The sequence below is a fragment of the Hyaena hyaena genome, unplaced genomic scaffold (genome assembly GCF_003009895.1).
Source record: "Hyaena hyaena isolate Hyena2069 unplaced genomic scaffold, ASM300989v1 scaffold_868, whole genome shotgun sequence".
Lineage (NCBI taxonomy): Eukaryota > Metazoa > Chordata > Mammalia > Carnivora > Hyaenidae > Hyaena > Hyaena hyaena.
Window position 1 is genome coordinate 645,079 of NW_024081496.1, and position 27,480 is coordinate 672,558.

Consider the following 27,480-nt stretch of genomic DNA (forward strand, 5'->3'; position numbering starts at 1 on the left):
GTAGGTATCATTCTACAATGAAGAAATAGAGACACATTATTGGTTATTGCAACTGGGAAAATGTTACTGGCATCTAGTGGGTACAGGCCAATGCTAAACATGGTGTGCTAAACAACATATACCACATTTCCCCTACAACAAAGAATGATCTTCCCAGAATTTCAGTACTGTTGAGATTGAGAAACCTTTCTATATACCCAGCACCTTATATTATGTCTGGCATACAGTAGGTGTTCAGGAAAATTCTGATAGGTAAATGAATATGTAAAACTTTCCCCAGATACAATTACCTTGATGTAAAGAGCAAGGGACTTAGATTTTACTCCATCTTTACCAGAAGCAGACACATACATGTAATCTAGAGCAATAAACATTCTTCTAAGCTGAATCCTACAAAATTCGATATTTTGTTTTAATAATCTGATCCAAAATGTTATACCTTCTAATTTCTTCTTTTGCTATTTAGAGAATGTTATTTTGCCACCCTATGACATTTTTCAGTTCTAGAATGTCTATTTTTCTTTTTTATAGCTTGTATCTTTCTTCAAAATCCTCAATTAGCTCATAATTCTCAACACAGCTATTTTATTTTTTCAACACAGCTATCTGAAGTTATAACTACAATATCCAGAGTTCTTGTAGGTCTGCTTCTATTCACTGTTGTTTCTGAGATCTTGTCATGTGCCTAATTATATTCTTTGTGCTGCATTCTTTTTGCAAAATTGCCTACTGACAGAATTTGACACACAAAAAGCTGTACTTCTCCAGAAAATACTGTCTGCTTCTGTCAAACAACTGAGGACACTAGCAACGCCAGATCTCGTTACTAAAGATATAGGAATAATGATCTGAAATTAAGCCAGTATCCTACGACAATCCACCGACTTCAGTTTTTCTGTACCCTAAGGTACAATGTTTTAGGGTCTTGTATTTTATCCCTGTTCCCTTATACCTGTATGTTGTTAAACACCCTTTAATCTTCCCATTGCTATTTCTAGAATCAACACATTCCCCAGGGAAAAAGCAATCCCAAATTGGAGCTGCTTCTCCTTGGTCTCTGTCCACTCAGGTCCTAATCTAGTCAGTATCAGTTTGCTTTCGGATACCCTCAATAAAATTTATTTTGTTTTGGCTGTGCTTTTCAAATTTTTCTCAGCAGGTTAGTCTGAAATACCCAGCTTGCTAATACCAGGTTCAGAAGACCTAAAAGATTTTTAAGCAGAGAATTGACAAAGCAGCATTAGAACTTTAAAGATCATTTTGGTAACAGGATGGGAAAGGCAGACTGGAGGAAGAAACCTGAAAACCAACAACGAAAGCAGCATCCAGTTTTAAAATACTAAAAGATTCCTGTTATAATAGAATACTATAATTTTGGTAGTAGCTACTGATAAAAAGTGTGATAATTTAAAAATATTGAGCTGGGAGTCAGTATTTTCAAACACAATAATACAGATATTAAGATTTTAAAATCATCTCCTAAAATACACGAGATTTGCTTATTACAGCTTTTCTAATGATTCCATGACAGTGAGGTAATATAGGGGAAAAAAAACAAGCAAACCTTACTTCTGATGACTCCTCATCCATAATCAAAACAAAAACAAATTTAAAAATCCCTCAAGTTTTCTTCAACTTTGTGAACATCCTCCTCTAGTTTTCACTCTTTCTGCTTCTTTTCATCATTGAAAGTTTGAAAACAAGAGTCTACTTTCACTATCTTTACTCCATCCCCACCTACTGATTCCACAATGCACTACAATGGCTTCTCTCTTCCCAGTTCGCTAAACCTGCCTTGGCAAAGCTGAACTCCATGGCAAATTTGATGGACTTGTTCAATTTTATTTTATTTTATCTTATCTTTGTGAAGCATTCACAAACTAACTCCTTCCCAGTGTTTATCTTTCCCTTTATTTGGTAATATCTCATATTCTTATTGGTTTCCTACCCATTAGTTGTTCCCTTTTCGTACTTTTCTTTATCTAGCCAAGGATTTTTTCAGTGATCCACTTCTAAGCGAAAAGCTCCAATATACAAAGTGCAATAATAGAGCCTTGCTACTTAAAGTTGTGTTTCAAAGACCAACAGCATTGGCATCACCTAGGAGCTTACAGTGACTTTGGAATCTCAGGTGTCATTCCAGAACTACTGATTCACAACTGATTTGAATGTACAATAAATTTGAGAAGCACTGTTAATAGAGCTTTTGAGGATCAAACTGGCAGACTGAATAACTGACAGAAAAAAAAACAGGCTCCTACTGGTGACAATAAGACTAGTAATTTTCAAATCTCTGTCAAATTAATAGAACTGTTTTCTAAAGTAGTCACTGTGAGGGGTGCCTGGGTGGCTCCGTCCTTTGAGCTACTGATTCTTCACTTCTGCTCAGGTCATGATCTTGCGGTTCGTGGGTTCAATCCCCCTCATTGGGCTCCACACTACAGTGTGGAGCCTGCCTGGGATTCTCTCTCTCTCCCCATTTCTGCCCCTCCCATGCAAACTCAGTCTCTCTCAAAATAAATGGACAGGCTTAAAAAAGTTGTTTTTCAAGTAGCCACTGTGATAGACTTCACTGCTGCTAAGCAGCCTGTATTCCTCCTTGGGGAGGAATATAAAATCAGTATCCTACTAATGTCTGGTACGGCCATGTGACTTACTTTGCTCACTGAAACATGAACAGAAGTGAAGAGTATTCCAGGTAAAGTGTTAAAGTGTTAAGATCAACATTATACATCTTGACTCTCTATTTCCTTTATGTCAAGACCAGGGCTGTTCCATATAGAGGCTGTTCTATCAACATGGATCCTAGAGGAAAAGATGTAATTCCCAAGAGTATTACACAACACATAAGCACACATACATCTGATTATTCCCTTTCTGCTCCTGATTAAATTATAGTGCTTGGAAAATAAAAGAAGAATTCACTCATAAAAGGCAAATCACCTAGTAGGGGAAAAAACATTCTAGCTTAAGACTTCTTTATGGAAATACTCCTGAATGCCAAAAACCTGAAGTTACACCAACTGTATCCAAGTAAAAACTCTAAGAATGAGGAGGGCATAGTAAAAGGACTAGTGAGGAATAATGAACAATTTTTTTTAATGTTTTATTTATTTCTGAGAGAGAGAGAGTGTGAGCAGGGGAGGGTCAGAGACAGAGGGAGACACAGAATCTGAAACAGGCTCTGAGATAGCTGTCAGCACAGAACCCAACACGGGGCTCGAACCCATGAACCGTGAGATCATGACCTGAGCCGAAGTCAGACGCTTAACGGAATGAGCCAACCAAGTGCCCCTGAACAATGTTTTAAAAATGTAATTGAAAAACTAATTGTGAATGTTACAAGTATGAAAAATGTAAAAATAATATAAGAAGTAACTATTAGGAGATGAGGAAAAATATGGGAGATGAAACCGCTAATGTCATCTCCAAGAGTTAAGTATATCCCAACTAGGGATGCCTGGGTGGCTCAGCGTGTTAAGTGTCGGACTCTCGATTTCAGCTCAGGTTCATGGGTTCCAACAGGCTCTATGGTGACAGCATGGAGCCTACTTGGGATTCTCTCTCTCCCCCTCTCAAGACAAACATTTTTTTTTTTAAAAAGTAGGTCCTGCCTAAAACTGAGGTTAGAATTAAAAATATCAATATCTTACTAATAATTTGTAAAATTCTGCTTTCCTTTAGACACATCTTTTAGGAAATACTTAGAGCAAACAAATAATGTCTTTCAGTTATTCTTTCCTTCTGACCATCATTCTATATGTACATATACATAGATTTTGACAGTAATGCCTATCTTGATACTAATTATCTCTCTGGATGGCTAGATTGGAAGTGGCTTTTAAACTTTAACCTTTGCAATATATGACTTCTTCATAGTTAGCACACATGATTTTTACTAAAAAAAAAAAGAAACATGCTATAAAAGACTAGAAGCAAATATACTAAGATCTGTCTTCAGCATTTCTCTTTCAAGCATATAAATGTGTCTTCTTTTCAGGAACTTTTCACTGTCACCTCAATTTTCCAAAGGTCTCAATTTTATCCAGATGCTGGCATGCAATTTAAACACACATCTTTTTTCTGAACCTGAATTATAAGACAGGTGCATGCCCAAAATGCTTGGAAAGAAAAAAGATGAAAAGAAAAAACAAAAACTCATCAAGGAACAGTAATTTGATTGAGAAACAGGATTGAGGAAAATAGTGTTTTTTAATCCCACCTACACATTAGAATCACCCGGGAAACTTGAAATTAGTTGAAGTCGGGACACCTGGGGGCTCAGTCGGTTAAGTGTCCCACTTTGGCTCAGGTCATGATCTCATGGTTTGTGGGTTGAAGCCCCGCATCGAGCTCTGTGGTGACAGCCAGCTCAGAGCCTGGAGCCTGTTTCAGATTCTGTATCTCCCTCTCTCTCTGACCCTCCCCGGCTCACACTGTCTCTGTCTCTGTCTCTCTCTCTCTCTCTCAGAAATAAACAAAACATTTAAAAAAATTAGCTGAAGTCTTAAACTTACAGATTCTGATTTATGATTTACTCTTTGATTATTGTATGATCATAGAAATCATGCTAAAAGTGGCGCCTGGCTATTCAGAATTTTTAAAAATCTCCCAAGGGAATTCTCAAGTGCAGTCAGGATTAGGTCCCACTGCTAAGAAGAGTGCTTCCCAGGGAATCTTTCTGCAGTGATAGAAAGAGTTTATATCTGTATTACCCAATCTGGTAGCCACTAGCCTTGAGGCTTTGGAGTGCTTGAAATATGGGAAGTGGGGCTGAAAACCAAATTTTTAATTTCACTTAATTTAAAATAAAATAGCCACATGTGCCTAACTGCTACCATACTGGACAATGCAGACATAGAATCCAGGATTCAAATTCCTCAATTCAGTTCCCCACTGGTCACATTTCAAGTTTTAATAGCTACACTTGCCTAGTGGTTACATAATGGATAACACAAATAGGGAATATTTCATCACTGCAGAAAGTTCTACTGAGTAGCACTGCTCTAGAAAATCTAAAATCCAGAGTCTTCACTATAAGAAAATCTGTAGTTTATACTAGCACTTTTTACCCCTGAGTTAAGATACACCATCTGGTAACTGCATATTTGGTTTAACTGCATTGGCCCTGTCAGAACTCTTTTATTACTTGCCTTTTGTTGTTATACCATTGAATCATACTAAAGAATGGGGTTAAAAAATAGCTTTTTGAAATCAGAAGTTCTATTTACTATAAAGATGGTAAGGATACTTTTTGCTATATTAGAGTTCCATGAGAATTTTTTCTCATTTTAACAGGAATAGTGATATTCTTGCAATGAAGGAACTTTTTAGCAATGACGGAAATGTTCTATACTTACGTTACCCATTTTAGTAGCCACTAACAAATGTGACTATTGAGTACTGAAACGTGACCAGTAAGGAACTGCATTGAGGAATCTGGATTCTAGATTCTATTTCTGCATTATCCAATACGACAGCAGTTAGGCACCTGTGGCTATTTTACATTAAATGAAATTAGAAATTTAGTGTTTCTCCTTCCTATCTTATCAACAGTTTTGTCTATCTTATGGACACTAATTTATGTCTGATCACATTACCCTTTTTTCACTGAATGTCAGAAAACAAAGGCAAATTTTTGACCTTTCTTTAACACATGAATTCAACCTTAAAACATGCGCTTTTTTGGAACAATACAATTTATCAAGAGTCTCTTAATGTAAGTTTGTTGTTGACCATGAAAAGAGTCTTTATAAACAGAAAAAACTATTTAATTAATAAAATAGTACTTTACTTTTCAATTAATATTTGATTTACTAAAGTACGAATATAAAAGCCTAGTTTTCCTCTAAGTTTTCATCTATAAAGTGCATTTTATTTGACAATCTTGTAATGTTGAAAACACTTTCCAGGTGCTTTTGATAGCTGATCAACTCAAAGAGAAAACAAATTAAATCATCCTATTATAAACTTGGGTAATTAAATGTTCTCACATCCAATAAACTGAATTTATAAATTTACTATATTCTATTTTAAACACTTCAATTACCTTTAACAAGTAAACCGTTCTAAGAACTGTAGGCAATACATTATAAAGTTTTAAATATTATTAACATTAAGTTCTAAATAATCTCATGGTTTCTAAGTTTAGCCAAATGCGTGCACCTCTCAATTTAAAAAAACAATTACACAAATAAGTGTTTTAAATAGTATTTACAAAACTAATTTGTATGCACTTTAATAGGCCTAATTCTCTGAAACAACAGTAGTTTGAAAACCAAGTACACTGATTATTCCTAAACTTAACACAAAAATACTACGCATTTAATAAGTTTTCTCTTTCTATATTTACTTCTAACCTTATCATAGATAAAGGATTCCTCAAGGAAAAAAAGTGATTCTAAAAGCATGGTCCTCAGAGCTGGAGCACCAGCATCACTTGGTAAAAACTGTTAGAAATGGGTATTATAGGGCCCAACCCAGAAGTACTAAATCAGATGTTCTGGGGAAAGGCCCATCATTTTCGTTTTAACAAGACTTTCAAGTGATTCTGACACACACTAAAGTCTAAGAATCACTGCTTTACTGTAGCCTCAAATATTCAGAGGCAGCTTTGTCCTAAAACACAGAGCAGAGTTCAGTGAGATGAGCAGCAATTCTAAAATAGGGAAAACTACCTCATGGTTGATAAGGAAACAATATTATGAGCTCAAACTTACCATCAGTTACTATCAGAGCAGGTTGAGATTGTTTGTCAAGGTTCTTTCCCTGACAATTCCCACCTTAAGAAATGAGACTAAGTGTAGACATCTAGGGTCACCCTCTTCCACTGACCAACACTGAGTTGTTTTTTTTTTTTTCAAGTGGTCCTCCAAATTTTTTAGAGGCACTTGGTCTTTCATGGGTTCAAAATAAACTATTATCTAACTCTTACAGATAATCTGCATCTTATCTAACTCTTACAGATAATCTGCATCTGCAATTTCCAACCTAAAATATATCTAACTTTTCTAATGTCTTCATTGGATTTTACTTTTCAGCTCATTTTAATATCTATCGTTAAAAAAGCTTCAATGACAATTCATCCTAGCCTTTAACTAATTTAACTTGTTTTAATTTAACATCATACATGTTAGAGTTCTGCATTTTTCTCACCTTTTTTTTTTCCTGAGAGGGCTGTAACTCAGAAATATGAAGGTAACATTCAAATGGATTCTAGATTCTACACCCCTTACTTCTTTGTCTGGCTCCGTTTTTCATCAGGAAAATGGGATAACTGTACCTACCTAGCTTATAGAGTTGTTATTATTAGGATTAAATACAATATTCGCTAGTGTCTGCCCCAATGCTCCTGGCAATTTTATTCTTGTCGCCGTTTCCTCCTAAACGATAGTGTTTAACTGCTAAAAACTGAAAATAAAATTTAAACAAGACAGAGATGTGTTTAAAAGTATACTGTCACCAAGTGGGAAAACATTTGACATGCCGTGTAGTTTATGGTAATAATTGTATCACAATAAACTGTGACTTAAACGTGATAAATTTATTTACACTTATTTATTACTATATGATCTAGTAAAGTGAATACTTTCAAAGGCTGCATAGTACAGGCTTATGGTCACACTCCCAAACATGACCTATACTCAAGGTCCAAGAATTTTTCTTGAATCAAGTCATAATTGACTCTTTAGGTAAACACAAGAATTGCATCATGTTTTCTTTGTAACTGTTATTAACTATAGCTATAGCAATGGTGTGATAAGCTCCTTAATGTGTCTAAACCCAATTATGGTTTTCTTGGGGGCAACTATATAATGTTGGAGTCAGAAAACACTAAAAGCTAGTAAAAGCAAAGGTAGCCACCTAGAAAAGGAGTAAAGGCATCAGTAACAATAACAGTCCAGTAAGTGGTTTGTTTACAGAAAACTGAGTAAAATCAAAAACATTTGACCAAAATTCTATCTAGTTCATCCTTAATACGTCAACAGTAAAGCTATTTTATCAACACAGCTGATTTTATCAACTGAACAGGCAATGGGGCAAGATCACTAACAACAAACGGGTCCTGAAGTACAACCAATCTATAAGCATGGATGGGTCTGTACACGAAATACTGCTATAGTACAGAGGATATTTTAAAGAATTGAATGAAGGGTGAGAGACAAAAGGAAACTTAGGGAGCTGTTATAAACATCTGAAATAAAGGCAGTCACAAACAGAAAGGGGAGAAGAAACCTTTCAAACAGACTGACAGATCCTCATTCTAAAAGACACAAATACAAAAACACCCCCATAAAAAAAAAACAACACCCTATATCCAAAATTCATTGGATAGGCAGGTGCAAAAAGAGTTCTCATTTTAAGCAAAGGCAGTAGAAACTAAAAGCACAACCTATTTTTTTTTTTTTAACCTATATATACATGTGTTGCCTCTCAAAGGAGTCAATCTAGGGAACTAACTCTAAAAGTGATGATCACATTTATTGCTGGGGCACTTATTTCTTGAACTGCCTTCAGAACTCAGGAGGCATAACTTGAGAGATCCACAATGTTTTTACAACCAAATGCTATTTTGTAACTTTACCACCAGTCATTTTCACTGGTTGTCTTCTCTTTGAGATGCAAAAGAGCTCTGAAATTGAGAACCTTTAGAATCATCTCATCAGGTTCATTTACAAGAAACAAGAAAATATAGGCCCAAAGAGATTAAGAAAAATTGACAAATTGTTCCAGCAAGTTAATGACAGGCACATCTGCCCACCTAACTGTGATCATAACTGGGACATCACTAAGGCCTCTATAACTTGTATCAGAGATTTGAGGGCACCATAAATATTAAACAATGTGCCATGAGTTGATAAGGCAGCTTTGATAGAAGAAGAATTTTGAAACTGAAGCTCTGAAGGAAGAGTGTCAGCTGTAGCAGTCTGCTCAATGAATCGTTTTGAATAAATGAATCAGTTATGTATGTCGAGGCTCACTGAAATACTGACCATATTCCTGGTTAAGTTCCACCACATATTTCTGAATTCTCCATTATCTAGAGGTTGGTCATCTATCAATTGTTTTCAATTAGGCAACTAAAGACTCATTTTTAAAAATCCTCTAATCAGGGGTGCCTTGGTGGCTCAGTCCGTTAAGCGTCCAACTTCGGTTCAGGTCATGATCTCATGGTTCGTGGGTTCAAGCCCCGCGTCGGGCTCTGTGCTGACTGCCAGCTCAGAGCCTGGAGACTGTTCTCAGATTCTGTATCTCCCTGTCTCTCTGACCCTCCCCTGCTCTCGCTGTCTCTCTCTCTCTCTCTCTCAGGAAAAAAAACAAAACATTAAAATTAAAAAAAAAATCCTTTATTCAAACACTTTAAAATTTCAAACACACCTCATCCTTGGTTCCACCTTTAGGAGACAACAGCATCTGGTTAACCCTCTTCAAAGCAGAAATAAAGTAGCCCCCTTTTTCCTTTTCTAATTCCAGAAACAGGAATTCTAAAGACAAGATACGTTATGTAAAGTGAGAAAAAAAATACCTAAAGGCGCCATGCTAAAATTAAGATTTTAATATTCAAGTTTCTCCAAAGCTTAACTTCCACACCTACACACAGACCTATAGATGTGTCCACCCCTTCACTGCTTTAAAATGAATGGCAGGATGTGGAGCACGGGTAGATTTTACACTCTGTGAGCTTCTCTGTCTACTCTAAACTCTCCTAAGTTGACTCTCATAACACCAAAGTGCATAAGAAGCCAACGAGCAAAAACAAAGTACAAATAATTAGGAGGGGCCTGCCACTCATTGTAACTTAGAGGAGGCCAAGGACACTGGCTTAGCTCCCATATGCAACATACCTCTTCAGGGAGCGCTGTTTAAAATTCCATAAGGCATCAATATTGTGCCTTCACGGCTGCTTTTTTTTTTTTTTTTTTTGAAAGAACGGTACGAAGCCATTATGACGAAAGAAAACTAACCTACGCGCGGGTACAAGTGGTCACGGAGAAGAAAAGTTTTCTAAGTTCCGCCATCGCAAGACAACACGCAGCCTTTCAAAATACGTGACGCAAAAATCAACCTAGGCTCCAGCGTAAACCAGGCATTTTCTCTCCCAAAGCTGTGACAAGTGCTCAAGCGAATCCCAGCAGTTGACAAACACCAAATAAAAACACGGACTCAAACCAAAACCAAACCAGGCACGGCGTTCGTAACTACCCCGAAGACGAAAAGCGCCGGCAGGATCAGGGGTTCAAGCGTCCCCCGCCGGCGGGAGGGCAGAAAGGATGGCTCGTAGCCCCGAAACACTTGGCGGGGTCAGTGCGGCCGAGTCTAGGTGAAGAAAGCAGGAAGAGCAGGGCAGGAAAAGCGACGGCGCACACAGAAAGCCTTCCGTCCCCCGAGCAGAGCGAGCGCTTCCCTCCTCGCCCCCTCCCTGCCTCCAGCCCAGGCACACCTGCCAACGCCCGGCCGCGCGACCCCCGCCCGCCCGGTTCGCGTCCGGCGCCAGGCGGGGCGGCGCACTCCCGCCCCGAGCCCTGAGCGCCGCCCCCACCCTCAGCCCTCAGCCCGGGTCGGCCGCGCGGGGGGCGAAGGGAGGCTGGGCTCACCGGGTCCCTCCGGGCTGGACGGCGCCGGGGGCCGGTGGGGCGGGGACCCGCACCCGGGGTCCCCCTGGGCGGGCTCCCTCAGGTAATCCTCGAAGCGCACCTGCCGGGCTTCGCCGCCACCGCCGAAGCCCCACAGGCGGCTGGCCGTGCCCCGCAGAAGGCGCCCGCTCTTGCCCGTGAAAGTGGTCAGGTAGTCCATGCCGCCGCGGGGCAGGGGCCCAGGAAGCCGAGGGTGGCGGCGGCGGCGGCGGCGGCCACCGGGTGCGCGCCCGCCAGCGCCAGCGACCCGACCCGGGGGCGGTGGCTCCGCGCGCCTCACAGCAGGCGGGCAGGGGGAGGGGGCTTCCCCAGTCCGGCCTGGGGGCGGACCATCAGGAAACGACGCATCGGGGGGGAGCAGAAGCTCACAGAAGTTTTGAAAAGTTTTTTCTTGTGGCTTCCGAACGCCAAGTCAGGTAGGTCTCAGCTTGGGAAGTAAGTGTGTTCTCACTGGAACCGAGGAGGGGACGAAACGCTGGCGGGTTTTTGGCAAGCCGGACCGGTCCCATCCGCTCCTCCACCCCCTCGTCCGGCTCCAATGGAGTAGGCCTGCCCCGCCCTGCCCCGCCCCGCCCGGACCCGACCGGACTTTCAGGACGGCCGGGGAAAGGCGAGGAGGGCGAGCCTTGGGCCCCTAGGGCTGAGCCGGGGTTAAAAACGGGAAAAATGGCCCAGGGGAGGCTTTGCTGGAGTTGCGCTGAGTTTGGGGACGTAGGAGGGCCATCTCAAAAAGTTTGCTTGAGTGAGTGAGTGAGTGAGTGTGTGTGTGTGTGTGTGTGTGTGTGTGTGTTAAGAGGAGGGAAACAATTCATTTGAAACTTTTGCAGCTTGTAATTTTGGGGGGCGGGGTGTGGGTAGAGAGGAAAGAGGGAAGGTTAATTTTAACATAAAACTTCAGTTATAGTTAAAATAAAACCAACGTAGATAAAATGCTTCTTAGGAAGAATTATGAGACCATATTCGTAGAATAGAGCATTAATAGTCTCGTTTTAAGTTCTTCGTAGCATTATGAACTGATGTTAGTTCGACATTCCATGAATCTGGTCCTGTAAAGCAGGGTAATTAAGGGCTTTAGTGTGCAACCTTATCCTCCTTTAAGCAGAGGAGCAATGACTTTTGACAAACATTTACTACTCGATTTTGTTTCCTGTGGGATCTGGTTATTCTCTTCCGTTCACATCTGTTTATATCACTTTTAGTTTTTCTCACACAGTAAATAAATAAACCCTCTTTTTTGGACCTACCAATTCATGTCTGTGAAGAAAAGTTTTGAATTATTTAGGGGTTGAAAGAGGTGGTCATAACAAACAATAGAATCCAGAGAATCTTTCAGGAATTTAAGCTTTTTGCCAAACTATACAGATTATCCCCTCTTCCCTTTTTCTAAGTGATCTTTTTCCCACCATCACCATTTTCGGATTAAATTCTTACTAGAAACACTTCACCATTCTAACAAGAGCATCACCTTTACACTTGGTTAAAAATACAGAATGTTTGCCCTGTACCCTCAGAGTGTAATTCAGCGTTTGTGAGAAAGGACCCAGGAATCTGCATATCCAGCAATCATTCAAGCGTTCAGAGGTGCTGCTTGGGAAAGCACTACCTTCTGGACCTCCTACGGGACCCATGCGTAGAATGGTTAAGTGGCTCCTAGTTCTTCAGAGATTTCCATTTGATAAGGAAGCATTACCACCCTTCGCATCACTTGTAAAATCACTCGGAGGCTCAGGAAGCTTAAAAATCACACTGGAATGGGGCCGTCTAGGTGGCTCAGTCGGTTAAGTGCCCAAGTTCGGCTCAGGTCATGATCTCACGGTTTGTGGGTTTGAGCCCCTTGTCCGGCTCTGTGCTGACAGCTCAGAGCCTGGAGCCTGTTTGAGATTCTGTGTCTCCCTCTCTCACTGACCCTCCCGTGCTCACGCTGTGTCTCTCTCTCTCTCAGAAATAAATAAAAACATTAAAAAAAAATCACACTGGAATGATCGAAGTCTAATTCTGATTAACTAAATTGAAATTCTTTTTCTAAGATATGTTTTACATCTTGAAATTTATCATTTAGTGTGTGATAATCATATCCAAAATAGTGTTGGAGTAGTTTACACTTGATTGAATCTGCACTTTTGCATCCAACTTTAGCAGGAACTTGTACTCTACCAGATCAAATACAGGTTTACAGGCAGTTAATCCATGAATTTTTTTCTGCTTCTGTTTCATGGAAAGCTAGAAGTGCTGGAGAAAAAATGTATAACCTTAATGATTAAGGGTTTTACAAATTTTGATTTAAACACAACTAAGCCCTAATGTCTCCAAAATCCTTTTATTCATATAATCTATCAGCTGTTTTTTATTCTTCACGTTAGTTTTCTGAACCATCAACATTCCCTTGAAGTTACTAAATTCATCATTGCAAAATGTTACTTTGCCTTCTGTATGTAAAATCATAGGCCACCCAATATGAATACTCTCACTTTTCTTCCCTTTTTCTCTTCCATCTACAGCAAGCTCATCTACATTAGTTTGCTTCAGAAGGAAGAAAGTCCTTACTCCTGTACATGCTGTTCCTTCTCCAAATTAACTCTTGATCTTACTCTGGTTTATGTTGTCTATGACTTGCCAGCCTCATTACTTCTCTCTTCTGTTATTTTCTCTCTCTACTTTGGTTCCTTCCCCTTTATCCTACCAATATCATCCACATAAATCCTTTCCATCCTTTAAAAAAAATGTTTCTTTATACCATGCCTGTCTCCTCCAGAAGCCTTTGCCTCGTTTAAAAATAGCTTTATTGACATAGGATTTACAAACCATATAATTCACCTGTTAAAAGTATACGATTCGGGGCACCCGGGTGGCTCAGTCGGTTAAGCGTCCAACTTTGGTTCAGGTCATGATCTCACAGTTCCTGGGTTCGAGACCCGCTTCCAGCTCTGTGCTGGCTGCCAGCTCAGAGGCTGGAGCCTGTTTCAGATTCTGTGTCTCCCTCTCTCTCTGACCCTCCCCTGCTCACGCTGTCTCTCTCTCTCTCTCAGAAATAAATAAAAAGCAAAGAACAAAAAGTATACATTTCAACGGATGCTGTTTATTTACAAAGTTGTTAAACCATCACCAAAATCTAATTTTGCAACATTTCTATCACCCCCAAAAAGAAACCTCTTACCTATTTGCAGTCACTCCCCATTCCCACCCCTAGGAGTTGATGACCACTAATCTACTCTCTGTCTTTATGGATTTGCCTTTTGTAGATCTCATACATATGGAATTATATAATATCTGGTGTTTGGTGTCTGACTTCTTTCACTTAACATAATGTTTCTGAGACTTATACATGTTATAGCATGTATTCGTATTTCATTCATTTCTATTGCAAATAATATTCCATTGTATGGATATATCAAATTTTATTTTTTTGTAAGTTGAGAATTTGGATTGTTCTCAGTTTTTGGCTATTATGAATAATGTTGCTATGAACATCTGTGTGCAAATTTTTTATGGATATATGTTTCATTTCCCTATATATACTACTGTAAGCCTAAGTTATATAACATGATAATTTGATACAAGTATATATTGCAAAATGATTACCATAATAAGGTTAGTTAACACCTCCATCAATACACGCAATTCTTTTTTTTTTTTGTGGTGAAAACGTTTAAGATTTATTCTTTTAGTAATAATCAAGCATATAATATACTATTGTTGACTATAGTCACCATGCCATATATTGGATCCTCAGAACTTACTCATCTTAAAACTGGAAGTTTGTATCACCTGAGCAACATCTCACCATTAACTCCAACTTCCAGCTCCCCATCCCCTGCAACCACTGTTCTACTGTATGTTTCTATGAACTCAACTTTTTTCGATTCTACATGTGAGATCATACAGTATTTGTCTTTCTTTGACTTCTGTTTTCACTTAGCAGAGTGCCCTCAAGATCCGTCCATGTTGTTGCAAATGATAGGATTTCCTTCTTTTTAATGTCTGAGTAATATTCCTCTGTGTGTGTGTGGAGGAGGGGGAAGGCATAATTTAGTCTGTCCCACCTCGGGCCACCACGAGGGCCCCCGAGTCCCTGCTCTGCTCGGGGCCCCATGCTGGAGCAGTGAGGGCCAGGGAAGCCCAGGCCCTGCCCTCCCGAAGCAGTGGTATATATAGGGAAATGAAACATATATCCATAAAAAACTTAGCTAGATTAGCTATTTGAGGTCTTTTGCAATTTCTTTTGAATCTTAGGATTGTTTGTTTTATTTCTAAGAAAAATGCCACTGGACTTTTGATAGAGATTGTATTAAAAATGTAGAACACTTTAGGTAGTAAAGGCATTTTAACAATATCGTTCTAATACATGAACACAGAATACCTTTCTATTTATTTGGATCTCCAATTTCTTTCCTCAGTATCTTATAGTTTTCAGAGTAGAGATCTTTCAACTTTTTGGTAAATTTATTGTGAAATATTCTTTGTTTATTTATTTATGTATTTGTTTATTATTTAGTTTATTGTTTTTGATGCTGTTATATATGGGATTGTTTGCTTTATTTCTTTTTCAGATAGTTCATGGTTAGTCTATGTGAATGGAACTGCTTTTCTCTGTTGATTTGTTTGTTTTTTTTTAATGTTTTTTATTTATTTCTGAGAGAGAGAGAGACAGCGTGAGCAGGCAAGGGTCAGAGAGAGAAGGAGATACAAAATCTGAAACAGGCTCCAGGCTCTGAGCTAGCTGTCAGCACAGAGCCCGACAAGGGGCTCACACCCACGAACCGTGAGGTCATGACCTGAGCCGAAGTCGGATGCTTAACCGACTAAGCCACCCAGGCACCCCTCTCTGTTGATGTGTATCCTGCAACTTTATAAAATTTGTTTATTAGTACTAACAGTATTTTCATGGAGTTTTTAGGATTTTCTATATATAAGATCCTGTCATCTGCAAATACAGACAATTTTATTTCTTTAATATTTAATTGCCTTTTATTTCTTCGTTTTGCCTAAATGCTCTAGCTAGAACTTTCAGGACTATTTGAATAGAGAGTAAGCGCCCTTGTCTTCTTCCTGATCTTAGAGGAAAATCTTTCAGACTTTTACCATTGAGTGTGATGTTAGCAGTGGGCTTGATAGGGCCTTCATTATGTTGAAGTACATTCCTTCCATACTCAATTTATTGAGAGCTTTTGCCATGGTTGGAGAATGAATTTTGTCAGTTATTTTTCTATATGTTCATTATTTTTCTATATCTATTATGATAGTTATATGATTTTTATCTATTAATGTGGCATATAACATTTATTTATTTGCATATTTAAACCGTTCTTGCATCTCAGGGTTAAATTCCACTTGATCATGGTGTATGATCTTTCTAATATGCTACTGAATCTGGTTTGTTAGTATTTTGTTAAGAATTTTGCATCTCTATTTATTAGAGATATTGTCCTGTAGTTTTCTTTTCTTCTGGAGTACTTACTTGGCTTTGGTATTAGGGTAATGGTGGCCTCATAAATGAGTTTGGGAGTGTTCCCTCCCCTTCAGATTTTTTGGAGAAGTTTAAGAACTAGTATTAATTCTTCTTCAAATATTTGACAGCACTCTCCATTGAAACCATCTGGTCCTGGGCTTTTCTCTTTTGAGATGTTTTTGATTACTGATTCAGTGTCCTTACTCACATTTGGTCTGCTCAGATTTTCTACTTCATTATCCTATTTTAATAGGTTGTATGTTTCTAGGAATTTATTCATTTCTCCCAAGCAATCCAATTCTAGGCATATAATTGTTCATACTGGGTCTCTTAGGAACCTTTATATTTGTGTGTTATCAGTTGTAATGTCTCCTCTTTCATTTCCAAATTTATTTATAGCTGTTTACTCTTTCTTTCTTAGTCCAGCTAAAGGTTTGTCACTTTTGAGTTTGTCACTATTGTTTTTCTGATCTCCATTTCATTTATCTGCTGTGATCTTTGTTAGTTCCTTCCTTCTAACTTTTGAATTAAGTTTGCTCTTTTTCTAGCTCTTTGTGGTATAAAATTATGTTGTTTATTTGAGATCTTTCCTTTTTCATATTTTTTTCTATAAAATACCCTCTTAGTACTGACCATGCTGTTTCTAATAGTTTGGGTATGTTGTTTATTCATTTTTTTGTTTCAAGATACTTTTCACTATCCCTTTTTGCCCACTGGTTGTTCAAGAGTGTGTTGTTCAATTTCCAAATATTTCTGAATTTTCCAGTTTTCTTCCTGTTATTGAATTCTAGTTTCATAAAATTGTGGTTGGGAAGGATATTTTGTATAATTTCAACCCTTTTAAATTTGCTGAGACTTGTTTTATGACCTACCATATGATCTATCCTGGAGAATGTTCCATGTGGACTTGAGAAGAATGTGTATTCTGCTACTGTTGGATGGAATGTTCTGTATATGTCTGTTAGGTCCATTTGGTTCAAAGTATAGTTTAAAACCAATATTTCTTGGTTGATTTTTCTGTCTGGCTAATCCATCCATTGCTGAATGTGGGAGATCAAAGTTCCCTATTATTATTGTATTGATATCTATTTCTCCCTTCAAATCTCTTAATATTTTTATTTATTTTGAGAGAGAGAGAGAAAGAGAGCACACACACTTGCATGACCAGGAGAGGGGCAGAGAGAAAGAGGGAGGGAGAGAATCCCAAGCAGGCTCCATACAGTATGGGTCTGCCTAATTTTGAATTAGTGGGATGAACCGACTGAAATTTCTGCATTAGAAGGACCTAAGTGTTATGGAAAAGAGGACACAGAACTTTCAGAGACACTCCCCACCCTACTCCCCCAGAACATCCTGCTCTTATGGTGGGGAACTTCCTCTGGATAAAAGAAAAAAATGCCCGAGTCTCTACTCTTGCACACACACCATCTTTGAATCTATCCTTCATACCAGCAACAAAGTGAATTTATTGAAAAGTTTAATATTGCCATTCTGCAGATCAAAATTTTACACTATTGGCATAAAACCTAAATTTTTTATCAGGGCTTTAAAATGCCTCCATAATCTGGTCCTGCCTATTTCTTCTCTAGCCTCAAACCTCACTTACACACAGTATGGAGCCCAACATGGAGCCCAATCCCATGAACCCTGAGACCATGACCTGAGCTGAAATAAAAAATAAGATGCTCAATTGACTGGGCCACCCTGGCACCCCCACATCTGTTAATACTTTAAAAAATCTATTTAGATGCTCCAGTATGGGTACATTTATGTTAATGGTTATTCTGTTTTCTTTTTTTCATATTTATTTACATTTGGGGAGGTCAAGGGGAGGGGCAGAGAGCAAGAGGGAGACAGAATCTGAAGCAGGCTCCAGGCTCTAAACTGTCATACAGAGCCTGACATAGGGCTCAAACTCACAAACCGTGAGATCATAACCTGAGCTGAAGTCAGATGCTTAACTGACTGAGCCACCTAGGTGCCCCAGATTAAATTTTATTAATGGATTGACACTTCTGTCATTTTGTCATAACCTTCTTTGTCTCTCATTACAGTTTTTAACTTAAAGTCTATTTTGTCTACTCTTAACTGACTGAGCCACCCAGGTGCCCCAGATTATTATATTTTATTAATGAATTGACACTTTTGTCATTTTGTCATAACCTTCTTTGTCTCTCATTACAGTTCTTGACTTAAAGTCTATTTTGTCTACTCTAGGTATAGCTACATTTGCTCTCTCTTGGTTTCCATTTGCATGGAATATCATTTTCCATCTCTTCACTTTTAGTCTATGTAGTCCCTGTAGCTGATGTGAGGCTCTTGTGGGCAGCATATAGTTGCATTTTGTTGTTTTGTTTTTTGTTTTAAATCCACTTAGCCACTCTATGCCTTTTGATTGGAGAATTTAATACATTTATATTTAAATGAACAGGTATGAAGGACTTGATAAGTAAAGGCTTACTGATACCATCTTAGATTTTTCTGGCTGTTACTTTGTTTCTTTGTTCCTTTCTTCCTCTCTTGCTGTCTTCCTTTGTAAATGGATGAATTTCCATAGTGGTATGCTTTTATTTCCTTCTTTCTATCTTTGGAGTATCTGCTGTAGGTTTTTGCTTTGTGGTTACCATGAGTTTCACATGAAACATAATAGATTATTTTAAGTTGATAATTTAAATAGCATGTAAAGACTCTACACTTTTACCACTCCCTCATTTTGTTTTTGATATCCCAATTTTTTAATGTGAATCCATTAACAAATTATTGCAGCCATACTATTTTTAATACTTTTGTCCTTTAACCTTTTTATTAGGGATGATTAATACACAACTACATTACAGTATTTGACTATTCTGAATTTAACTATCTACTTATCTTTATAAGTGTTTTATATTTTCATATGTTTCTGTGTTACCAATTAACATCCTTTCACATTCACATTTCAATTTGAAGAACTCCTTTTGACTATTTTGTTTTTCCTTTAAGGCAGATCTAGTGATGAACTCCTTCAGCATTTATTTGTTTGGGAAAGTCTTTAACTTGCCTTATTTCTCAAGTACAGGTTGTCAATTCATGGAAATAATGTGATATCTACCTGGCATCTGTTTTATGGGATAGAAATGTCTGCAATCAAATTTCTGATGTGATAAACAGAATCACTGATAGAATCAATAAAGTGGACTGATACTAAGGAAAGAGGTTTTGTAAATGTTAAGAAACAAAGGAATGAATTTACTACTCACTTAGTATATCTGCATCTGTTAGTAAACCTAAAGCCTAACTTGATGGATAGCCAAGTTACCCTTGACATTAACTCTTTTTTATTTAAAGATTTAGTGCTTCTTTCTCCACTAAAAGGGTTACACTAGCATTCAAACTTCCTATCATATGAGAAGCACCTGTGTCAAAATTACCATAGAGAAGAAGAGAAGGTTGGATACAACCTTGATCAAAACAGTCAAGAGTATGTGATAAAGACTTAACAGAATAGGAAAGAACTTAATACTGATTAAACACAAATTCCCCTCTAATAGACGCCAATCCTGGATATGATCATTACAAATCCTACTAAAAACCAAGTAACTTTTGCTCATTTTGAAAACTGTTTAAAAAGTGTTAACTACTGCAGAAAACAAACAAATACATATGTAGGTAATCAAATCAAGCAAGGACGTTGAAAATATAACTGAAACTTAAGTCACAATAACTCACATCAACTTGCTATATAATTATTTAAGGACTATTTTTATATCCTGTGAAAGATTATAATTATGTAATTACAGCTCAAAATATTCCATACCTGGAATGTGGAAGCTTCTGACTCTTGGATCAATTTCACTTAGCTCATTTAGAAAATGCAAAGATATTACTATTTATATCCAAAGTTGTGGAAACTTAGCAAGGCTTTAAAAGTCTTCAGGATCAATGGCCAATCAAAATCCCCATAGAAGAGTGTTATGTTACGAAGGCAAATATTTGCAGTCTCTTTCCACTGAAAGTTTTTTTTTCTGTCTGTACTTTGTGTGGGATTGTAGTAGAGTGTTTGTTTCTACAGGTGGGACTGCATGCATAGCCATGAAGTAGTCTACTCTTCATCTCTAACTTTCTGGACTCTTCCTCTCTACCCTTGTTCCACTTTTAATTCTATATTAGGTCTTTATATGTGCTGCAACTTCTTATTTGTGTTTATTGAATAGAATTTTGATATTTCATGTTCTTAATGTAAAAAAGCTGATAAGTGAAACATGTGGATATGTAGTATATTAAATGCTTTATTTGAATGTATTAATTTGAGATATTAATATTAAATAATTTTTAATGTTTGTTTACTTTTGAAAGAGACAGAGACAGAGAATGAGTGGGGGAGAGACAGAGAGAGAGGGAGACAGAATTCAAAGCAGGCTCCAGGCTCTGAGCTGTTAGCACAGAGCCCGACATAGGGCTCAAACCCACAAACCATGAGATCATGACCTGAGCCGAAGTTGGATGCATTAGCAACTGAGCCACCCAGGCACCCCATAAATATTTTAAAGTTATAGTTTGGAGTGGTTTTAGGTTAGAATGTAAAAGAAATAACTTTCCTCTCTTTGTATTTTTTAATTTATTAGAAGAATGTAAATGCAAAAATGAAAAGAAAGAGCAAAATAATTTGGGAGAAATCTAAACCTGTTGTTAGTTATCACTTTTATGCCAATTGGCCAAAGCGCCAATTTCCAGCTTCAACTATGGCTGCTAACTAGGTAGTTTTTTTTTTTCCCCTGTTGATGGAAGAAAACTGAACCTTGGGCTCTATGAATTTGAGAAAAAACAAAGCATGGCATTAGAAATAGAACCCGCCTACAAGTTCATCCATCTCTCTTAAAGTACTAGGCAGCAATGCCAAGGTCATATCAATATTACACTTGTTTCAGCCATGGTACATGAACAGCAAACTGATAAGTACTGAACATATTATTGGAAAGGATGAGAACCTACTCCTCTTCGCAAAGTGTATGGGGATTCCCCGGCTCCCCATTTCCCCACCCCAAATAGTGTTTGGGGGAGATGCTAATAATGCCAGGCGAATTAGCCAAAATTCTGGCAGCATATCGGAAGAGAAACCCAAACTCGGATGGTAAATCTTTAAATGATCCAGCACTGACTAGATAGGATTAATCTTCAAAAGAATCATTCACTAGCTATTTTCTCCCATGGCAGATCTACTCTTAAATCTCGCCTTTCTCAGCAGCAGACACAGCAATGGAAGAGCCGGCTCTGTAGAACCAACAGCATTGGTGTGCAAACCATTTATTGAGTGAGGTGACAGACTGGTTGGCTGGCTTCTTGGCCTATCCTATCGATTTTCTGGGAGTCAAGGAAGGGATGGGAGGAAATTCTTAAAATATAAAGGGAAATTTTAGAACAATGTTTTTAGGCTCCGATTGAGCTGGTCCTGCTAACACATTGCATGATATATAAACACATGAATTTATGTTTGCTCATTAAACCCTATATGCTGTGTGATGCGAAATCCCAGCTTCTAGTTTCTCTTCTCTTAAATCCAACTCCAACACTTGCAGCCAGGACACTCTTATATCCACAGATCTAATTGTTGCTTTTCCTCAATTTTAAAAACACCCCTTGTTCACAGCAGCAGCTTCCTGTTGATAATGAGAATAAGCTGTGAAACCTTTTTCAAAATGCAAATTTCCCAACAGTATCCCCTAGTGCCTAATTCCAGGGTTGTGGGGTAGGGCTCAGGAGGCTACATTTTTGATTATGAGCCATGTTTGAGATTTGCTTCTCTGTAGTTCTTCCAGGTGCTTCTGCATATTTAACTCATGGGAATCGCACATTAACTTCTAAAATAAGGCCATGCATAAGACTAGTTCTGGCAAATACTGAGCAGAAGTGACGTAGGTGTTTTATACTCACATGTTTAAAGAACAGCCTCTATCTAAAATATAGGAAATGTTTTGCACTCCAGATGCCTCTGCCCTGCCTCAGCAACCAAGGATACTACCTGCTTCGATGACACAGCTCCTAGATGGTGACGCCACCTGCAACCCCCTGGATCCCTGAGGAACTCTGTGGATCAGAACTCTTCCTCCCTAACTTCAGCCTGAACTGGACATGTAATATGGGCAAGAAATAGATCAAGAAATAGACACTTATTACAGCAAGCCACCCAGGTCTGGGAGTTCATTTGGTACTGTAGCATAAGCTTAGCCTACCTTGACTGATACAAGGGTATTGCAAAGGCTTACTTTACATTTATTTTGATCACATATGCCAAATTAATATAGGTTCCCTCCCTCATCTAAAAGTAGAGCATTCCTATGAAAACTTTCATAAGCCTAAATGCTGTAAAGGAAAAAAAAAACCCAATTACCATTAATTTATATGGGAAAATTTTTGAGTATTCTCAGAATAATAAAAAATATAACCTCTCTGGCTTTGCTGATAAAGCATAGATGCTCATAGACACAGTTCAAAGCTACGGTGGCTTGATGCTGAGATGCTGAGGGGTGGGGGGGCTTCACGCTGCCTCTGTAAAGACTCACTGCAAAACAAATGCTGAATGCTGTTTTCACCTGTGCCTTTTGTCCATTACAGTACAAACCCTCTTTGGATTTCTTTTGGTTATTGAAAACAAGTATTAATTAATGTAGGTAGGTCTCGGGTAAAGGTGAAGTGGTATAACCTGAACTTTTACAAAGTAGGGGATACCTGTATATTGAAGATTAGCTGATTTATGCCTCTCATGTCATTTTCATATTCTGGTAAGTATTCTGAGGTTGCAAGACTATTAGCTTCTTTATCATTTCAAGTATGTATATGAATAAGGTTTTTCTCGACATTACACAACCAAAAGCAAACAACCAAAACACAATAAGTAGAATGCTGAGTCTCTGATACTAAAAAAGAATCCATCCATCATCTGTCATTCCCAGTGTAAAATTGTAGTTTCATCCACAGATTAATTCTCTCAAGACATGTCTTTATAATCAGAAAATATTATAAATTTGAACTTGTAAAATATGTGTGTGCTCACAAAGTGCCATTTTTATGTTTTATATACTGGTCTTATATAAAACTTTATTAGAGAAAGCTTGAAAAGAATTGCTTTAGAACTACAAAGGATACATCTCAATTCTCTTGCACACGGATGCCCTAACGTATTAATAGCAACCCTATTAGACCTGAGAGAGGCCTTGGAATTTATCTAGTTGAGCCTTTTATTTTTATTGATTTGTTAGCCATGGCCCGGATTCATCAGGTGAGTCTCAGGGTCCTACACTTGGACCAGAACACAGCCAGAACAACACAGGGCTTTCCTACAGAGAATGCTGCCACATAAAGCGCTCTATCTTTGGGATGAGCAATTATTTGTGACTCTCTCAATTTACCCAAATATTTGTTGAAGTGGCACGATGTCCCAGAAAGTGATTTTCAGATGTGAAAGCTAGGGCAAACTACTGATTTATTTTTGAGTTTTAGCTTTCTTATCTGTAAAATAAGAGCAAATAATGCCTTATAGCTCTACTGTTATTAGAAAGGATATGTACAGTGTTAGACCCACTGTTCTTTGGCCTTAAATGAATTTAGATTGATTACCTTCAGATATCAGCCTATACTTCTAGATCAGGGTTCAGCAAAGTATGGTCTATGGATCAAATCTGGCATAGCACCTGTTTTTATAAATTTAGTTTTATTGGAACATAGCCACAACGGTTCACTTATGTATTGTCTATGCTGCTCTGGGGACTATAACAGGAGAGATGACTTGTTGTGACAGAGACCTTATAGCCCAAAAGCCTAAAAAATATTTACTCCCTTGCTATGTTCTGAAAAATTCTGCTGATCTGTGTTTCAGATTGCTGAGATCATTTTGAAACTACTCTTGATTCTTTTATTGACAATATCATTCAATATCTCTTTCACTAAGTCAGCCTCAGACTGGTTTCCATTCAAGCTGTTCATAAAAATGTTTAATGAGACACGGGGAAAGAGAGGCCCAGGCACACCACAAGAGACTGCCCTCATGGCTGACGATTGCCACTTACTGGACACAGTTACCTGAAGAAGTATGAACCTGCTAAATGATACTATCCCCCAGTTCTCATTTATCAACAACACTGTGTATTTGTTAAATGCAGAGTGATGAGGGGCTCAAGTGGTTTCAAGCCCGTGTTGTTCCTATATCCTTCAACTCCATTTCAACCCTGTTTTTTCAAATTTGAATTCTTCATCTTGCTATAGTTTTTTTTCTTTTTTTGACAGATCTCCTATTCTCCTGGTAGAAACTGGTTAGTGGTCATCAAACCTGATGATTATTCTTCCTGAGCACACTACATTTCCCAGCTTTCTTTTCAATCAGGGGTGGCCTAGTGACTACGTTCCAGCCAACGGAAGGACTGCAAAGGCCATGCATGCTACTTTCCAGGCCTGGCTCACAAGAGCATTGGCGACCCTCCATGGTCTTTTCCTTTTCACAGCCTGGAACCAGATGAGCATGGAGACCTGAGAAGCCATTTATTAAAGATGGCAGAGCCACAGATAGAAAGAACCTCAGTCCCTGAATCCATCCTTAGAGGGGAGCCACCCATCACTCAAGAACACCAATTTTGGACTTGAATGTGAAATAAATTTCTATTTAAACCATTATATCTGAATTTTAATTTTTGTTATGAAAGAGTATAATTTTAACCAATACACTTATTATTACTATTATATTACTACTACCAGAATATCACATCCTAATAACTGTTTTCTGGACCAACAAGCTATAATTCATGTAAAGTGGATGTGGGTAGTCTTTCACTATAGTCTCACCTACATTGGCCTAATAATGTCCATTTGACTGTTTTTGTTTTGTATTCTAGTAGCTTATTCTTTAAAAAAAAAATTTTTTTTAAATGTTTTATTTCTTTCTGAGAAAGAGACAGCGTGAGCAAGGGAGGGTCAGAGAGAGAGGGAGATACAGAATCTGAAACAGGCTCCAGGCTCTGAGCTGGCAGTCAGCACAGAGCCCGACGCGGGGCTCGAACCCACAAACCGTGAGATCATGACGCTTAACCAACTGAGCCACCCAGGCTCCCCATGGTAGCTCATTCTTAATGGAGAAGAGTAAAGCAAAATTGACATTACACTTGTTCTGCCTTTTAATAATGTGTAAAACAGAGCACATCTTCCTCAAAAAGAGAGCCTCACACTTCCTTCTTTTCTCTTTTAGTCTAGGACTTCCCTTTTCAACACAATGACCCTAGTTAGCTAGTTTCTTTAGTATTTCTAAAATTTCACCCCATGTTGGCCTTCATGACAGTCTTTTTACAGTTTTATGCTATCCTTTTACTTGGTAATATGTGCTTCCTTCTTTCATCTCTTCTACAAGCTCAGAGAACATCTTGTCAAGCCATGCTGCTTTCTCCCCATTATGCTGTCACATTAACATTTCTCATGCTTTGTTTGAAATTTTTTTTGGAAAGCTACCATCTCTCATGAAGGCCTTAGTTCTAGTCTTTGAAGTTAGACTATCATGTCTTACTTGTCTATTATCTGCCTCTCCCTACTATCGTTCACCAAGGTCAGGGACTCCCTTTACTGCTTAGAACATGGCCTGGCACATAGTAGGCACAAAGATAATCATATTTGTTGAATGAATGAAATCATGCCCATAGTTTCTCTAAATCTGATCCTAACCCACTTTTCTACAACCCGAGAATCAGATGCAATTAAGTCGAACTTACTTCTTCCCTTCATTATTAAGAATACCCATTACCAATACTTTTTCTCACAGCGTGGTTCTCAGCCTTGGGTCCACATTTTTTTAGAATTCTTACAGAGCATTTGAAAATCCCAATGCTCAAGGCATGCTCCACATCAACAAAATCCAAATTTCTCACAGGCAGGATATAGACATCATGGAGAATGCTCCCCAGGTGACTTCAGTGTACAGTCAGGGCTGAGAACCACTGCAGGACTCCTGTTGTTTTTGTCATATAGTCTTTTCTGTTAGGGAAAAATAAGTCCAGACATTAGTAAATGTTATGACACCATCATGTGAGGGATTGTTAGTAATACTGAACATATATTGATTGTTTACTATGCCAGGCGTCATACTAAGAGTTTTTTCATACATCATTTCCTTTAGATTTCACATCCACTCTGCGAAGGAGGTTAATGGACACCCCCCTCCTTTCCAAATAAGGTTATGGGATCAGAGAGGTTAAGGAGAGCAACACTGTCAATTTAGGGCAGTCAAGAGTCTCTCGGGTGTTTGCTTTTAGTTTACTGATCCTACAGCACAGGGGTTTTCAGTCATGGGCAGTTTTGCCTTCCAGGAGAGTTTTTAGATTAAAATATAGGATTTCCATTTAAATTTGAATTTCAGGAAAATGATGAATAATTTTTTTTAGTACAAGTCTGTACCAAATGTTTCATGGAACGTACTTACATTAAAAAGTTACATGCTATTTATCAGAAATTCAAATATACCTGGGCATCTTCAGTTATCATTTGCTAAATCTGCCAACTCTACCCCCAGGGAATATTTAGCAACGTCTGGAGATATTTTTGGTTGTCAAATTGAGGGTGCACTACTGGCATCTAGTAGGCTGAGGCCAACGATGCTGTTTAAGATCTTGTAATGCTCAAGACAGCTGCCACATCAGAGAACCATCCAGCTTCAAATGTCACTAGTGACCGGGCTGAGAAGCCCAGATCTAGTGAATGTTGGGAAAGATTAAGCACTCCCATAACAGCATAATGCCTCTGGCAACATTTATGGTCTGTCTTCAGAAAGCCTATTTCATCTGTATCTCACTATATTAGTATGTAATATTCTTTTGCATTTGCACTTTGGTAAGTTGAACATGGAGATACCATGCATCTACTGCTTCTGGTACCTCTTCATCTCATTACAGAGATATGGGGGAGGGGCAGGCTATTGCCACTTCCTGACATATCTTTCTGTGCTTTCTTTTTCAGCCTCACATTTTCACTCACAGCTTCCAAATATATGAGGTCCCAGTTAAGACACCCTACACTCTAAAGTCCTCCTTGTACCGATTTGACTTAGCTGCAATTAGCAAAGAGAAATCTGGGACTCACAGAAAGGTGTGAGAGAAGTCCATATGGCCAAGGGAGAAGAGAGCTGCGTGCAGAATGGCTTATTGCTAATGCAATGATGCTACTTTAGCTAGCAAATCTGTATGTTGTGAATGCCATTACCATGATGGCAAGTTTTTGATAACTTCTACAGTTGTACTATCTTGCAGATGTTCTCTCAAAACCTTAGCAAAGGAATACTGAAGTGAATTTATAAATGATTTATAAATGATTTTTATAAACCATGCATATTAGCTTGTCATGAATAAATCTAAGTAAACGTATGTTATATACATATTTTCTTGTTTGAGCTTG

General features: G+C 38.3%; 1 protein-coding gene and 1 long non-coding RNA gene across 9 annotated transcripts in view; one reads left to right on the forward strand and one right to left on the reverse strand.

The window, feature by feature from the left end:
• OXR1 (oxidation resistance 1) overlaps window positions 1–27,480 on the reverse strand; it is a 226,609-nt gene that overhangs the window by 65,322 nt on the left and 133,807 nt on the right. For 2 of the 7 annotated variants that reach the window (XM_039220127.1, XM_039220125.1), the window contains exon 1: window positions 10,596–10,880. The exons of 3 other annotated variants lie outside the window; for them this stretch is intronic. In XM_039220127.1, the coding sequence (XP_039076058.1) occupies window positions 10,596–10,794 (199 nt within the window). In that variant the 5' untranslated portion in view covers window positions 10,795–10,880. Of the gene's footprint in view, window positions 1–1,948; window positions 1,958–10,595; window positions 10,893–27,480 lie in introns of those variants that run through there. 2 more of the 7 variants (XM_039220131.1, XM_039220130.1) reach the window with 2 other exon arrangements.
• On the forward strand, window positions 10,897–24,723 carry LOC120222325. 2 transcript variants are annotated; one of them, XR_005526016.1, is made up of 3 exons: window positions 10,897–11,050; window positions 22,043–22,247; window positions 24,340–24,723. It is a non-coding gene; the product is annotated as an uncharacterized LOC120222325 (long non-coding RNA). The 2 variants fall into 2 exon arrangements; XR_005526017.1 differs by having other exon boundaries at window positions 10,899–11,050; window positions 24,555–24,723.